The sequence below is a fragment of the Heptranchias perlo genome, chromosome 23 (assembly GCF_035084215.1).
Source record: "Heptranchias perlo isolate sHepPer1 chromosome 23, sHepPer1.hap1, whole genome shotgun sequence".
NCBI lineage: Eukaryota > Metazoa > Chordata > Chondrichthyes > Hexanchiformes > Hexanchidae > Heptranchias > Heptranchias perlo.
Window position 1 is genome coordinate 4,303,818 of NC_090347.1, and position 16,991 is coordinate 4,320,808.

The 16,991-nt window shown below is 46.2% G+C and overlaps 1 protein-coding gene across 7 annotated transcripts in view; it reads right to left on the reverse strand.

Moving 5' to 3' along the window:
- exoc7 (exocyst complex component 7) overlaps nucleotides 1–16,529 on the reverse strand; it is a 31,366-nt gene extending 14,837 nt beyond the window's left edge. The window contains exons 1-10 of one of the 7 annotated variants that reach the window (XM_068003847.1): nucleotides 16,358–16,529; nucleotides 14,927–14,992; nucleotides 13,507–13,691; nucleotides 12,706–12,811; nucleotides 11,558–11,780; nucleotides 9,624–9,791; nucleotides 9,301–9,312; nucleotides 7,481–7,573; nucleotides 6,165–6,233; nucleotides 812–957 (exon numbers count right to left, since the gene is read on the reverse strand). In XM_068003847.1, the coding sequence (XP_067859948.1) occupies nucleotides 812–957; nucleotides 6,165–6,233; nucleotides 7,481–7,573; nucleotides 9,301–9,312; nucleotides 9,624–9,791; nucleotides 11,558–11,780; nucleotides 12,706–12,811; nucleotides 13,507–13,691; nucleotides 14,927–14,992; nucleotides 16,358–16,417 (1,128 nt within the window). In that variant the 5' untranslated portion in view covers nucleotides 16,418–16,529. The remainder of the gene's footprint in view (nucleotides 1–811; nucleotides 958–6,164; nucleotides 6,234–7,480; nucleotides 7,574–9,300; nucleotides 9,313–9,623; nucleotides 9,792–11,557; nucleotides 11,781–12,705; nucleotides 12,812–13,506; nucleotides 13,692–14,926; nucleotides 14,993–16,357) is intronic. The other 6 variants (XM_068003841.1, XM_068003840.1, XM_068003846.1 and 3 more) reach the window with 6 other exon arrangements.
- Between the last annotated feature and the right edge of the window lie 462 nt (nucleotides 16,530–16,991).

The following is a 16,991-nucleotide window of genomic DNA, read 5'->3' on the forward strand; positions in this document are numbered from 1 at the left end:
AGTGCACTACTGAAGGAGGGCTGCACTGTCAGAGGTGCCGTCTTTCAGATAAGACGTTAAACCAAGTCTGTCCCCTTAGGTGTACGTAAAAGATCCCATGGTACTATTGAAAGAAGAGCAGGGGAGTTCTCCCTGGTGCCCTGGCCAATATTTATCCCTCGACCAATCTCACTATAACAGATTATCTGGTCATTATCTCATTGCTGTTTGTGGGAGCTTGCTGTGTGCAAATTGGCTGCTGCGTTTCCTACATTACAACAGTGATCACAGTTCAAAAATACCTCATTGGCTTTGGGATGTCCCAAGATCGTGAAAGGCATTGAATAAATACAAAAAAAATGTGCAAAGGTGGCCCTGGTTGTTGCCTGATGAGGGGTTCTGGCTCTGCCCACACTGTGTAATCATGGACAAGGAGCAATGTCTTGGCCCACCTGCACTCAACTTAAAGCTAACCAAGAAATGGGCCATCTCCCCCAGCAACACAGGAGACACACAACCCTCTGACCCAATCACCTTTGCCTTTCTACCCCCACCCAGTCAGGACACGGGACTCATTTACACAACACACTGTCACATCAAAACTCACCGACAGTGACGTTTCAAATGTTGAAATATTTCATATGGTTTTCACAAGCCAGAACACCAAAAAGTTAAAAGAAAGTTACCAAACTACGAGGTCGTTGTCAGAAAGTCACTGCAATGCTGCCAGCTTACTGGAGTATAAGGAAAATAAAATCAGATGTCTCAAATTGATTTAATAGAGAAATAGGAACCACCAGCACTAATAGAAAGGCAGCCCAGAGAGTCTCACCTGTATCAGAGAGTCAAAGGTTCTCTTCTGGTGATGCTCTGGAATGATCTCAGTCAGTAACTGGTACTCACTCTGTGCCAGTTTCACAAAGGCACTGATGCAGTGAATGTAAGAGTCAATCTCACTGTCCAACATATCCTCCTTCCCTAAGAAAACAGGGACAAAGTAAGATCCCAAGGAAAGCAGAAAGCAGTTATTCCCAATGCAAGTTTAACATTTATTCCGCCTGACTTTACACCATTAGATCTTCCCACATCGCACACTATTCCCCTGGCCATGGAGGGAGGGAGGGAAGGAGGGGAGGGGGAAACTTGCTGCCAGGCTCCAGCTGCTGATGGTCTGTTTTTGGGCAGGGAAGAAAGAGGAGGAGCCTGTTAATTAGATCATGGGGGCAGGGGTGTGGAGGGCAGCTTCGCCCATTATCCAAAGATTAGAAGCTCAGAATGTGATATCACACTCTACTATCCACATCTCTGGGGTCTCACTGTCTCCCAAGCTGCTGGCCTTCGACTAGCACAGCAGAATGTTCCATCTAGTAAACCACTACCAGGGGGTGCACTCTTTAGGGCAAAGGAAATACCCCCCGAGCCCCTTCCGAGGTAATCTATCCAACAAACAGAAGGTGCAATTGTCGGGGGGGCAGCGAAATTTAAACAGTAGCTGAAGTGGGGATTCAACTCAAGTCTCCTGACATTCCCCCCCTGCTCTCCCCCAGCCCACCACCAATTATTCTACCTTTTACTCTTCACCTCCCACTGACTCATCCAGTCCCCAGGACCGCAGAGTCCCTCCAGCACCTCAGCCTGTGTGAACAAGGCCAGTCAATGTCAAAGATATTCTAAGGTGGGGGCCATCGTCGCCAGGTCCGATTCTGCGCCCCCCACGATAACTACGCAGCATGTGCAAGTGGGTATCAAGTGTGGGAATCTCGGCTGATTTCCCACCCCAATCCCATAGGTGACCAACCAACTCAGCACAGACCAGAGATGGAACCCGAGAACTTCCTGGTTTGTGTGGCTCATTACCGCATCGAACAGTGACCACCACAAGTGACCCTTTGGAAGAGTTCCCCACTCCACTCCTAGACCCAGAGAACCACCCAAATATCTTACATTTTTAATGTTACTTTAACATTTGGAACAGTTTGAAATTGCAGGGCGACACTAGGGGGGCAACACAGTCAGGGACAGATAAACCTTTTAAGGTTTTTGAACTTCATAACTTAAATTCTCAAAAGCCATCCTCTAAAATGCAGTGCTGAATTGAAACAGCACCATTCACTGCTAATCGCAGGTCACACTCAAAATAAAAGGAAGAGCTTTTTTTTTAAAAAACCAAAGACACGCTATTACTTTATTCCTGCCTTCGAAGAAAAAGAAAAAGACTTGCATTTGTATAGTGCCTTTCATGACACTGTGTTGTGTAAATGAGTCCAGTGTCCTGCCCCTGTGGTGGGGGCTGACTGGGTGGGGGTAGAAAGGCAAAGATGATTGGGTCAGGGGTTGTGTGTCTCCTGTATTGCTGGGGGAGATGGCCCATTTCTTGATGAGCTTTAAGTTGAGTGCAGGTGGGCTAAGACATTGCTCCTTGTCCACGATTACACAGCGTGGGCAGAGCCAGAACCCCTCATCAGGCAACAACCAGGGCCACCTTTGCACATTTGTTTTGTACTTATTCAATGCCTTTCACGATCTTGGGACATCCCAAAGCCAATGAGGTATTTTTGAAGTGTAGTCACTGTTGTAATGTAGGAAACGCAGCAGCCAATTTGCGCACAGCAAGATCCCACAAACAGCAATGAGATAATGACCGGATAATCTGTTATAGTGAGGTTGGTCGAGGGATAAATATTGGCCAGGGCACCAGGGAGAACTCCCCTGCTCTTCTTCGAAATAGTGCCGTGGGATCGTTTACGTCCACCTGAGTGGGCAGACGGGGCCTCGGTTTGACATCTAAACTGAAGTGCAGCACTCCCTCAGTTTGGATTTTTGTGCTCAAGTCTCTGGAGCGGGACTTGAACCCACAACCTTCTGACTCAGAGGAGAGAGAGTGATACCAACTGAGCCACGGCTGGCACTCAAAACACTGATCCAACGAGCTAATTTAGTGCACCGGAGCCTCGAAAGTCCTGCACCACGAGGCAGGAGAACGCAGGTCCAATCCTCCACACCAACATCCAGATTTCAACTACATCACAGCAGGGGCCATCCTCATATGCCTCCGGGTGGGTCAGGGCTACCTTGGGAACAGGTCCGTTGCTACACGGTCACCATGGTGGGGCGGGGGGGTGGGGGGGGGAAACTTCCCCACGGATACGCACAGTGGATTAAAATCTTTTTCTAGTGACACACAACTAAAGTAAAAAAAAACCCTGAGAATACACAGCAGGTTTGTCAGAATCTTGAGGGGGGGACAGGTTAGCATTCAGAGTGTAAAAATATTGTGACAAAGGATCTGTACCCAAATCACTAACCTACCTTTTCTCTTTTCAGTTATTCACTAGCCTGCCCTGTATTCCCGGCATTTTCTGTTTTTATTTCAGATTCCCACTTTGTTTTCTTTCTAATCCAGTCTCACCGCTAAGCTGCTCTTGCCCATATTTACGGGTATCTCTGTACGTTTGGAATAACTTGCGGATTAATAATCACCTTGAAAACCTACCTCAAGCGTAGATGCTCGCAGAGGGGTCTCACCTAGGTTGAGGAGGGTGGGGTGACCATCACTGGCAGATCACTGGCCCGGGAGAGCCAGATAGAGGGGGAGACGAGAGAGGCGGTGGAGTGGGGGAAGAGACTGACGTTGGGAACACTGACTAAGACTGGAAAGCTGAGTAATAATACGCAAAACAACCACAGTACACAGCAGAGGTAACAAAAGGTTAGAGAGAGCTTTTATCTACAAAGAGAAAGGCTACACCACAAACCAAAATCTGATTTACGACCTTATCCAATCATTACTCACTTTCAAAAAGAATTAGCTTCAAATGAATGCCAAACGTTTAAGGAAATTACATACTCTGCAATCTCAAAACCCTAAAGCAACATAACATAATAAATGCTTCAGTCACTAACACGTCGCACATGTATAAAGGATAGTAACTCAAATTTAAAACTTTGAAAACAAAGCAAAAAAAAAAAAATCACAATTGCAGCAAAAAATTGAACTCAATTTCTTTTCCCCACTCCCAACCTCCATCTCCTTTGGCCCTCATTTTCTCCCCTGTACTTGGTCATCCCATATCAAGCAATTCCTCCCATCCCCACGCACACACAGCCCATTTGCACGCATCTGTCAAAGCCACAAAGTATTCATCAGCATGTTTATGACAAGCGCAGATTGCTACACTCCACCCTCTTCCCCCTCTCCCAGTCACCTTTCCACTGAGTGTGTTAGCCGTGGCACAGGAAAAATCACATCAGCAGCTTTCCCCGCTTAACCCATCCACCGGTTCACAAGCCAAAACCCAGTGAACTGACTTCACAGTAAAGTGCTTACAATTCACAGAGTCACTGGGAGGACTTATGTATCATCTATATTTTATAGAATAAATCCCATAGAGAGAGGGAGTTTCTGTGGGCTCTTGGATCACTCGCCCACATCAACTTCCAAATCACACCGTGGACTGATGGAAGCTCTGACACCTGGTCTGCTACCCAACTCACGTCATGTCAATGGTGGGGAGGCAAAGTTAGAAGGGTAGGAAACAGGGTTTTATTTAAATTTTAAAAATAATGAACGGTCACAGTTTGCTGACTGAGTGGGTGTCCAGCAGCAAAGCTCAAGAGGTTTGACTGTTTACATTTGCTGCACGTTGATGTATTAGGCTTCAGTCAATCCTGGTTACTATAAACACCCTGTTATAACCAATGTCTGGTTCCAATAAAGATACTATAACAGCCAGCAGAGCTCCAGTATACTCCAAAACACAGCGTCCCATGTTCCTATACAGAGATCGCTAGATTTTTTGTTAGGTAAGGGTATCAATGGCTATGGAGCAAAGGCAGGTAAATGGAATTGAGGTACAGATCAGCCATGATCTAATTGAATGGGGGAACATTCTCAAGGGGCTGAATGGCCTCCTCCTGTTCCTACATTCCCAGTGTGGTAAAGCACTTTGATTTTTTTTTAACCTTTGTAGATATTTTAAAACTACAAAGCACAGAAGGCGCCAAGATGCCAAGGAAGTCCTTCCTTGGTAGAGGGGATCGACAGCAGTCCATAATTCAAACCCTGACCTTGGATACAGAACACTTACCCCTACTGCTTCATCTGTCTGGCACGGGGGTGGGGGCTAAGAGGAAAAATTCGACATAGAAAATCAGGAAACCGAAGGACCAAGATAGACAGCTAAATAAAAGTTATAAAGAACCAAGTCTTTACTTTGAAACTGCACCTGCAGTAGTTTTTTGCTCTCTGTCCATTATCCTATGTGGGAAGAGCTCAAGGCTCAGTGATAAGCCCCTAACAGGAATATATCAAATCTGATGCATAGTGTAGGAAGATCAGGACTCAGTAGGCAGGTGAGAAGGAACAATGAAGCAGCCTTTGCAGGCAAATCACACTGAGTAATTGACATCCACATTACAATTGTACAAGTGATGACACTGCCTCATCAGCCACCCACTAAACATCATCAACACTGCTAATAGCAGACCATCTCTGACCCGTCAGTTACCACACAAAATGGTCGCTGGGCTTCACAGATTTACCTTATGGTTCCTAAACAGTGTTATGGAAAACACTGCACCGTGGGGTGTAACTGGAGCAATCGCTGAAATATGAAAAGCCAGTGTGAAGTTTCCCCCTCTACTAAATCCCTAAGATCATACCAAATTCAACAGGCTCTCACTTTATTAAAGAAATCCACGTAATTATATTACTCTGAAAGTTGCAATACAGGGAAACAATGGAGGGGGGGGTGGATTTTAACCCCCAGGACGGATGGGAGAGGGGTGGGGGTGCTAATCACCCACCTCAATTCAAGATTATTTTGGGGATGAAGGGCAGGGGGCCAGCAGAAGAACAGAACGGTGACATCACCCATCTTGCCCGACATCAAACGCACCCTTCAATCGGCTGAATACGGCAGGCTTTGGGCAAGAGTCTTGCCGTTCAATGAGAACCGGAGGAGAGGGAGGAAGAGGGGGGTAAAGATGAGCAGCCATGAAGGGGCATGGAGGTGAAAAGAGGAAGAAGTAAAGACATAAAAGGGAAAATGTATGACTGGTAAATTATTCAGCAATTAAAATTGAACAGTGATTTTCCATGCTAAAAATTAAAACGTAGTTAAAGTTCAAAAAAAAAAGTTGAAGTGTTTTGCTTTTTCTTGTTCTTAAAGAAATATGCAACTTACCCACAGCAGGCCCATGCTTCTCATTCAGCGTATCTGAGAGATGTTTAACTCGCAACTCGTGATCATGACCTGGTCAGATGTTAATTAGCAGAAACAGAAGGGGTTGATCCAGAGCTGCTGAAAGGACGGACTACGGGCACATATGGAAATTCTCAGAAAGGAAAACCCTCTATTGCGTTGACAGGCTTTAGAAGGGAGTGTAATCCAACAGGTCAGTGCTTTAAATAAATCTCTTAATTTCAGTATTATGTAGAGTTTCAAATTTGTTTTTTTTTTAAATATTGAAGTTCAAAATGCAGTAATTTACACAGGACTTGGTCTGAGAATTTGCAAATTCATGAACTACAGATCAGGAAGAACAGTCAAAACACTTTGAATCTCTCTCCAGCCCACTTACTTTTCTAATCATGACTTGCGACACCAAAACACTACTTATGCCTTCTTTACTAGTTGACCTCCATGGTGTTGAATCAGTAGTCAAGACCAGGTGTAGTCTTCAGGTGACGCTGGTTAGAGGGCAGGGGATAATTCGGCCAGGACATACAAGACATAATTTGTCGCCCATTTTAAACTTGTACGTCTGTTCTCATTTTAACATATTTCTATTATAGATTACTATGTCCGATATTTATAATGGAAACTGCCTATGTAAACTTGTCACACTGTAATTACACCCTCCTGCCAGTGGTGATGCTGCAATACCTCCACTGGGAACAGAGTGCAATTACAGCATTTACATAGACAGCTTCCATTATAAATGGGAATCTAGAAATTTATAATGGGAAAAAGTTGACAGGCAGTATTCATAATATTTAGTATATTAAAATAGATATTATAGAACCAATTTTTAAAAAGTGGTTCAAGAATACCCTCTGCTGCTAGTGTAGAATACTCCCCATTCAATTCTAGAATAACCTCTGCTGCTAATGCTGTAGAATCCTCCCTATTCAGTTCTAGAATACCCTCTGCTGCCAATTCCATATTTTTCTTCCTATCCTAGACAGGACTCATCAACTAACATTGCTCTCAACACCCCGACCACTCCCTCCCTTCCCCAACTAACAACGCACAGTTTCCCTTGGACTCAGACCAAGCCTGAACATAGCAGAAATACTTTCCTGCAGATTCTTGCAAGATTCAAACTCCCATCTGAAGTTTTTCCAGAGGCACAGATTAGATAAGATGTGTGGAAGATGCACGAGAGTTATACGAGAGTTATAATTCTTTTACGAAAACAGCGGATGTGATTAATAAAAAAGCAAGACTTTGCAGTAAAAGCAAAAAAGTAGTGCACCCAGGGACAAGGAAATGATTACCTTCAACGGGAGTGAGATTAGAAACACCCTTTTTCCCATCCAGCCCATGCTGAGAATATTGTTTCAGAAGGTTCTGAGCCTTACGAATTGTGCCTGTTACCACAGTGATGCAGAAAAGACAAGACCTAGGCAAATCAGTGAGAGACACCAGATCCCTGCCACCAACACCACACTACGTCCAGAGTATTGACTAGTTAATTCTCACACCAAGACAGAAAATAAAGCAAAAACACAAAGCTATTTAAATCAAAATGGACACCACAAAAAAAAACTTAAATAACAAACAGAGCAAATCATACAAAGTTAGACAATTGTTTAACGATTTTTTAAAAAGTTATATCACATTCCATTTAAAAATCAACAATTTCTACTTCTACAGTTCATAAACTAGTGCAACCTTAGGATTATAATGAAAAAGCATTTGTAATTACTTGTTGATTGCACATTCAGGCCCCTCTGAATTTTACCCTCCCAGACGTCAGGTGCCATGTGGCCAATTATTTTCAAGTAAGAAAACTCTGGAGAAATGCACTCTTAAGACCTGAACAAATTTCAGCTCCTTTATAAACGAGGGTGCAACTTCAAAACTAGTATTTAAACAGCACATTCTCCTCCACTCACCAACCACACACAAAACTGTACAGAGACAATTTAATACAGCACCAATTTCAAACTATTACTTATCCAGGTTAACTAGATATTATCAAGCACCGAGATGGAATGTATTATTAGGGACCCCGATTAGCAGATGTGAATTAGGATCCCGCCAGTTTTGGGCAGGCACCTTAGACGCTTGTCTGGAAGCGTCTGGTAAAAATTGGCAACGGTGGGACCGGACGGCTAAGTAACCCGGAACATTTTAACTGCCCATCCGCCTGGTTTCTACCAGGTACAAAGGGTTAAAATTCCACCCCCCCCCCCCCCCCGCCACCACGATGGGTCCCAGTACTTAACATGGGAGGAAGTCATTGTATTTTCTGCCTCCTGTTTAATGAATATGCAACCCAGATCATCCATTAAGAGAGGCAGAGGTGGGTAGACTTTCTTCCATTCATTGTTAGCAATAGAGGCATCCAAATTTTTCATCAGCATTAACAGATATTATGGTAATATGCTACAATCCTGCAAGTGGCAGGGGATAAATGGTGCAAAAATTCTAGATTTGTAACATGGAACTGGATACACAAGGGGCAATGATTCAAAGTAAAATTTTAGGCCCTTTTTTTTTCTCCCCTCCCAACATTAGCAATTGTGTCACCAATTGACCCAGCAGCTAAACATTAACTTGCCAATCGCAGGCAGACAGCCTGTCACTCCAATCTGACAGCCGCATAGCTGCAGCTGCCCATGTGCTTCCCTTCTCCCACATTTGAGGACACTGCCTTGGATAAGCAGGTAAACAAAATACAAATACATGAACTACGCAGACACATGAGAACCAACTGTGGATTTTTCTGGCAGCTATTAATCAACCTTTTATATAAAAGGCATAAACAGATCATTGGGATTTCAGGGTGAAAAAAACTGCAGTTGCACGCCCAAAAAAAGTATCGCCTGCACAAACGTCATTTCTCCAAAGTTTTCGGACATAGTTTTAGATTCTGAACGGCGCCAAATCCACTAAATTAGTCAGCTCAAACACTTTTTATAAAAAGATTATACAGCAACACTTTGCGTAAGCCATAAGCTTTCAATAAGACAAACTGGCATAATTTTTTCCTGCAATAGAGCTTAACATGTGCCACTGGCAGTGGACACAACACTCAAGCAGGCAATCAGAGACTGGCAAGGCTTATAGGGCACATACAAGCATGGTTTACCTGGGATGTAGACTGTTATTCATCAACATAAACATAAATGAAAATTAAGAGAAAAATAGCAGTTAGTGGTGGAGTATACAAGTTTTTTTTTTAAAAAAACAGAAAATTCACGAGAAAAATAAAAATCAGAACTTCTCGATAATTGCAGTTTCTGATTTTAGGAAAGAATTTCTATTAAAAAAAAAAGTTCTTTTTAAACGATTACCCTTCCATAACGAATTTTCATGATAACCCTTCCATAGTGAATTCGCTTGAAGTGAAAGGAAGTGTACAAAAAGATGTGGGGAGAAAAAAGGAATGTTTAAAATGATAAAGATACTGACCTGGTCTCTTGATGGGCTTTTTACTGGGGGTATCTTTCCTCTTGTTCTGAATGGCGGGAGAGTACAGTACACCGGAGGAGGTGCTGTTCTTGCGGAAGTGCTCTTTCAGACCTTTGATTGATCGGTCCAACTGGTTAGAGCGGATCTGATAGTACACGTTCATAAAATCTGCAAGAGGAGAGATTATACAAGTCAGCACTGAATCGAAACCCAGAGGTGGTTAATTATCTCCCCCCTTCCTTTTCTTAACTCTCATCATCTGGCACGTTTCATTATAAACTTACTGCATCACTTGATATTACAGCAGTAAATTTAAATATTTGAACATCAAATGTATATGGCACCTGAAGGTCACCTTTCCTCTCATAGCCCATTATTACAACCAATGCGATAAGCCACTAACGCACAACAGATCATTTAGAATCTGAATAAGTTCGATTAACGCTCTGGCTGGGACACTGGGAAGTTCTGATGAAGGGACTCACCCGATAGGTATGGGGAGAGAGCAGGAATATGGTACCGAGGTAGAGGATCAGCCATGATCATATTGAATGGCTGAGCAGGCTCAAAGGGCCGAATAGCCTACTCCTATGATACTTTAATCTACTTTCATCTTTTTTTCCCTCAGAGATGCTGACTGGCCTGTTTGTGTAATTCCAGCATTTTCATCTTTATCTCAACAACATCGGGTCAGATGGTTTCTTAAATGAATGCGAAAAATAAAAGGAAAACTTGCACTCAAAAAAAAGCACGACATCGGGTTCCAGAGCACTTCACAACCAACGGATTATTTTTGAGAGGCGCAGAGGGAGAGGCAGAGGCGCAGAGGGAGAGGCAGAGGCGCAGAGGGAGAGGCAGAGGCGCAGAGGGAGAGGCAGAGGCGCAGAGGGAGAGGCAGAGGCGCAGAGGGAGAGGCAGAGGCGCAGAGGGAGAGGCAGAGGCGCAGAGGGAGAGGCAGAGGCGCAGAGGGAGAGGCAGAGGCGCAGAGGGAGAGGCAGAGGCGCAGAGGGAGAGGCAGAGGCGCAGAGGGAGAGGCAGAGGCGCAGAGGGAGAGGCAGAGGCGCAGAGGGAGAGGCAGAGGCGCAGAGGGAGAGGCAGAGGCGCAGAGGGAGAGGCAGAGGCGCAGAGGGAGAGGCAGAGGCGCAGAGGGAGAGGCAGAGGCGCAGAGGGAGAGGCAGAGGCGCAGAGGGAGAGGCAGAGGCGCAGAGGGAGAGGCAGAGGCGCAGAGGGAGAGGCAGAGGCGCAGAGGGAGAGGCAGAGGCGCAGAGGGAGAGGCAGAGGCGCAGAGGGAGAGGCAGAGGCGCAGAGGGAGAGGCAGAGGCGCAGAGGGAGAGGCAGAGGCGCAGAGGGAGAGGCAGAGGCGCAGAGGGAGAGGCAGAGGCGCAGAGGGAGAGGCAGAGGCAGAGAAGGAGAGGGAGGGAGAGGCAGAGAAGGAGAGGGAGAGAGAGAGAGAAGGAGAGAGAAGGAGAGAGAAGGAGAGGGAGAGAGAGAGAGAAGGAGAGGGAGAGAGAGAGGGAGAGATGCCCTTCATAACTGAATAGTTGGCCAACAGAGAGGTTAATCTGACACATGAAGCAGAGTGACTTGCACGAGTACCAAAGGTACCCACACCCATGGGGTCGTGACCCAGCAAGAATATTTTTCCCCTACACCCTACATTGCAACAGTGACGACACCTCAAAAGTACCTGATTGGCTGTGAAGCATAGTGGGATATCCTGTGGTCGTGAAAGGCTCGATATAAAGACATCACCCAAATAGGATGATTGTCAGCCTAGTATTTTTTCAATATGCATCCCAGGTATTATTTGCACTGAACACCGCCCTTCTTTTCCCCCCCCCCCCCACTATGAAACGCACCTCGTGCAGTTGATGATAACCTCACAGAGGTTGGGGAAGAGGAATCAAGCACAATTGTTTCACCGTGGGTTTTACCTAGGTTTCTGCCATATTCCACCAGCCACATTGAAATGCAGATTAAGTCCTGCAGGATATTTTCAGGAAGATGCTCCAGTGTCACTTCATCTGCTGTCTCAATCTCATCATCTCCAGTGATCAGATCCAGGATGAGGATGGCTGGCACTGCTTTGCTGTTGCGAGTTAGGAGATTTCGGAACTCGGACTCTAAAGATTCCTTGCCTTTTTCGAAAAGGAATTTCTGTAAAACAGGACTGAGAGTTAACTTTCTTCTAAAAATGGCAGTCTCATCTATTCTTCCCCCTCCCCCCAATAATTTCTTTCAAAAGGTGTCAGCTCCTCCCTCTACAAAGATGGCATCTTTCCATCTCCATAGGAATTACATGTTCCATCTAGTTGAAGGACAGCAGTGGTAAGGAATGGAACCTTCTACTTTTGACACTAAGTATCAGATGCAGAGTGATGTTCCTGTTATACAGACCACCACTGTGACCCACCTCCCCTCCTCTCCTAAAGGCAATGACTATTGCTGGGCCACACTTCCATGCGTGCTGGCAGCTCTCTACTACCTCACCGCAAGTGGCCAATCTTCATCTGAGCGCCTAGACAGGGACTGTCACCATCCCATTTGACCGCAGAAGGCATCTCAGCCAAGCCTCATCCCATTCAAACCTGTCATTTACATAGGTACACTTTCCAATTGTGGAGGCGCTTTATTGAATATCAGGAGGGTAAGCCTCTCTTGCCAAACTAAGGCTAAATGTAGCACCCTAGCATATCACTGCATTCATCCACCAAGTCACCGGCCATCCTTTCTGAGAAACTGGGAATTTACACACTAAACATAGGAAAGTATTTCTATTTTCACATAGGACCCTTGCAGCCAGCAGCGAGGAGCCTTCCATCCCACCACAGTCTGACTTGGCTCCAAACCCCAAGTTCCAGAGGTGAAAAGGACAATGCTCTAAATGACTATACCAACCAATCTTTTGACAATATCTTTATACTTTCCGATCTGCTCCAAAATAGTCCTTTGCATTTTTCAAAATGACTAATTGTCCTTTGTCCTAGTCACTCCAAGCTTGAGGGGCTGAATGGCCTACTCCTGTTCCAAAGCATAAAAGCTCATACACTGCATTTTATACCCGATTCCGTCTTTAACCTACCACTCGATTTAGCTCGGGGCTGTCCGGATTGTTGTCCTGAAAGTATTCCACTGCTTTCTGAATCCTTGCCATACAGCTCAAGGACTCCTCCAGCCTTCCAGCAGGACTGATGAGAGAGAGAGAGAGAGAGAGAGAGAGAGAGAGAGAGAGAGAATATGAATATGTCTCAATAAAACCTACAATTTGGAAAGCTGAATGTCATTTCCTGTCTTCTTCCCCTGCAAAAAATATCCAGACTCTCCTCCTCGACTGGACAATACAAGGTAAATTATTACTGAATTTCCATCTTAGAGATTTAATAGTGTGACTCCACCCATAGTAGAGGACGGTATGTTTTGAGCTGAGGGGAAGCTTACACTGCATCACATCTGAGAAGAGGAAATGACCATAATAAATTCAGTAATCATTTACCTCTCACCCCCACTTCATTTCTGAGCTGGGTATTCACCTGAAATAAAGATTTATTATAAAAATATTACATTTGAACACAGCTCAGCAGTCAGGAGTAAGGATGGTCTTCAGCTCCCTAGGCCCTAAGCTCTGGAATTCCCTCCCTAAACCTCTCCGCCTCTCTTTCCTCCTTTAAGTGACTCCTTAAAACCTACCTCTTTAACCAAGCTTTTGGTCACCTGTCCTAATATCTCCTTATGTGGCTCAGTGTCAAATTTTTGTCTGATTTACACTCCTGTGAAGCGCCTTGGGATGTAAAAGCGCTATATAAATGCAAGCGGTTGTTGTTGACTAACATGATCAGTCAGTGAATATAATTAACTTAAACATTCTCTCTCTGACCCCGCTCACCCTTCTTTGATGATCTTCTCCGTGTCCTTGGCTACGTGGTAATAGCTGATGACGTGGTCCAAGCAAGACAGTGTTTTGTCCACGTTATCCTGTAGGCGCTGCAGATTTTCCGTCTGCTTGTGGACCGGAATGATGGAATTTTCCAACTGCATCAGTCGGCTTTCAAACGATGAAAGGATGGAGACCTAGAAATAAGAGATAGAACAGTCAGAAAGAGAGAAATAGGTAGGAATAATTGAAGTCCCTGTGGGCTGCTCCCACTAGCAGTTGGCAAAGAACCGGGAGCTAGAGACCCGAAGCAAGAGGCAAAAGCAGAAGCAATTATAAAAAGGGCGAGGCGAGAAGGGACAGCCTTGGCTCTGTAACCCTTGCCTAAAGTTTTTGTTAGGCAAGGGTATTAAGGGTTACGGAATCAAGGCAGGTAGATGGAGTTAAGATACAGATCAGCCATGATTTAATTGAATTGTGGAACAGGCTCGAGGGGCTGAATGGCCTACTCCTGTTCCTAGATGTTGATGCTATCCAAGGTGCTTTCTCTCCCAATCCCTGGCCTGAAGACAGTGGCCCATATTGGATGTCACCCAAGTGGCCATTCTTCCTACGGGCCCAGTGAGCACTGGCAGGTCATTGAAGCATGCGAGTGGGGTCAGAGGACAACAACCAAGCATGACCCTGTTACATTGGATATGCACAGATGTGCCTTCCAGGACAGATCACTGCATGGGGTATGGTGCGTGTAGTGGTTATGTTACCGGACTAGTAATCTCAAGGCCTGGACTAATAATCCAGGGAACACGAGTTCAGATCCCACCATTGCAGTATGAAAATTTGAATTCAGTTTTTTAAAAATCTGCAAATAAGAAGTTGGCATCAGTAAAAGTGACTACGAAGCTGTCGAATTGTCGTAAAAACCCAACTGGTTCACTATTGTCCTTTAAGGAAGGAAGCCTGCCGCCCTTACCTGGTCTGGGCCTACATGTGACTCCAGTCCCACACCACTTGTGGTTGACTCTTAACTGCCCTCTGACGTGGCCCAGTAAGCCACTCAGTTGTATCCAGGGCAACTAGGGATGGGGAATAAATGCCACGCCCACCATCCTGAGAACAAATTTTAAAGCAATCAAGTGTGGGAGCCCCAACTGATTCCCTGCCCCGGGGTACTGAGGCCAACTGTAATACCCACACCACCATCTCAGCTAATCCAGGGTCAAACCTGGGAACCTGGCTCAGTGCCAGTTAAGTCACTGACGCAAAGTGCGTGCGCATGTGATACACACAAAATCAGGTTCAGCTGGAGTTCTCACGCCCTCGCCAACAGTCTAACGGTCTGTCGAAGCTCAATTACGAGGCAGCAGTAGTGCTTCTAACCTATAATCATACAAAACGTTCACTTAGAACTTAAGTGAAATGAACTTCTTACCATATTCTTTGTCAGTTGGTCACTTTTTTCCAAGCTTTCTCTTATGAACGACAAGGTTTCTTGTTCCTGTTTACAAAAATAAAGTTGTAAACATGGATCTAATAAATACAATAAATTGAGACACTCCAGCACCTCCTGCTTAATAATAAATGCGATGGCACCAGGATTCAGCAGTTTGGGGCATTGTTGGAAAGTGTGGGGACATCAGGTAAGAATAGATTCAGTCTCCCTCCCCACAACTGCCTGCTGAAATTCTCATACAATGAATGAGGGAGATATCAGAGAGCTCTCTGTGCCCAGGGGGACTGTATCCCAGCAACAAACCGGGACTGCAGGTGCGAAAGGTTCAAAAGGGGAGAAAAATGGGCCGAGAGGGAAAGGCGGCACTGGGAATTGGGCTTCCCACTCAATCACGACTCAGTGAGCTCCTGCTAGAAAGTGCACATAGACATTGGGTGAAGACAGGTTCAGGCCCAGTTAACCCTGCGTCACTATCTATGATCACATGAAGAATTCCCACTTGGACAAGTTACAAGAGGGTTGCTATCATTTGCTTGAAACAAAATTGGACACAGAGGGCTTTGAACTGAGGTTGGAGATTCAAGCATGTTGCTTATTCATGTTTACTTCATCCAGTTTTTGTCTCTGTTAGTCTTGCTACGTTGATTTTTATAACAAAATAAGTTTCACAATATACCTTTAGTAAGGACCAAAGCAAGAGGTAGTAAGTCTACCCAGGAAAGAGTTAACATCCTCAAGATGGGAAGAGGGAGCGGGGTTACTGGCAAAAATGAGCCAAAAACTCAAGTGAGGCAAGAGACTCGACCTGACTGACAGACCCGAGCAAGGGAGAACCTGGAAGGCGATGTTAAGTGCGGAGTTCCCCATGCAGTGTCAGTCCCACGTAACTCCCTGCCCCTGTAAGCTAACAGGCTGCTCTTCCTCCTGTCCCAGTTTCCCCCCCCCCCACCACCCACAGGTCCCCAGACCCAGCACCACCTCCCCCAAAAGCCCCAGGCCCAGCGCCACCCCCCAAAATCCCCAGGCCCAGCGCCACCCCCCAAAATCCCCAGGCCCAGCGCCACCCCCCAAAATCCCCAGGCCCAGCGCCACCCCCCAAAATCCCCAGGCCCAGCGCCTCCCCCCACCCCCAAAATCCCCAGGCCCAGCGCCTCCCCCCGCCCCCAAAATCCCCAGGCCCAGCGCCACCCCCCACCCCCAGGCCCAGCGCCACCCCCCAAAATCCCCAGGCCCAGGCCCAGCGCCTCCCCCCACCCCTAAAATCCCCAGGCCCAGCGCCACCCCCCAAAATCCCCAGGCCCAGCGCCACCCCCCAAAATCCCCAGGCCCAGCGCCTCCCCCCTGTCCCGGAGCCCAGGCCCAATCCCCAGGACCATCCTCGGGGCTCTCACAACGCCCAACGCCACCTACTTGCCGCAGCTTCTCCTCTATGTCCCTTTTCCTGGCGGAGGCATCGTCCGTCGGGATCATGGCGCCTCCCTCCCCGCACTCGGGTCTAATTCTCCCCCGGGGGTCCGCCTCACACCCACAGGCCGCAGACTTGTTGTCCTTCGCTCGCACTCACTTCCGCCTCAGCACTTCCGGTCTGTTGCCATGTGACGTCACCGGCAGCGGAACGCAGAGCCTGTTGCCAAGGCAACGGAGAACCTGGCGCAGCATCCTCCAGCTTTGGATCCCAAAGATGCTCAGGTTTAATCTGCTCCCTCTGGAGATTTACATCACTTTGTCGAGATGTTAATATATCCGAGTATTTAACTTAAATGTTATTCTTCTGTAAGCTGGAAAATGTTTATTTTCCTTAAAAACTGCCAAACCATCATCTTTTTGGAGGTACTCTCTGTGGTTCGCTTTGAAAAATAAGCACAACTCCAATAATGATCTCCTCCAATTCTCCACTGCCCCTCTTGAAGGCCTGATGCGGTGTGAGGCTTGGATCCGGTGATAGGACTCTTGTTGCTGGTTGTGGGTTCGAGGAGCCCCATTCCAAGACTTGAGCCCATAATCCGGACCTGTGGGGGTTTCACATCTAAGAGCAACCCTGTCC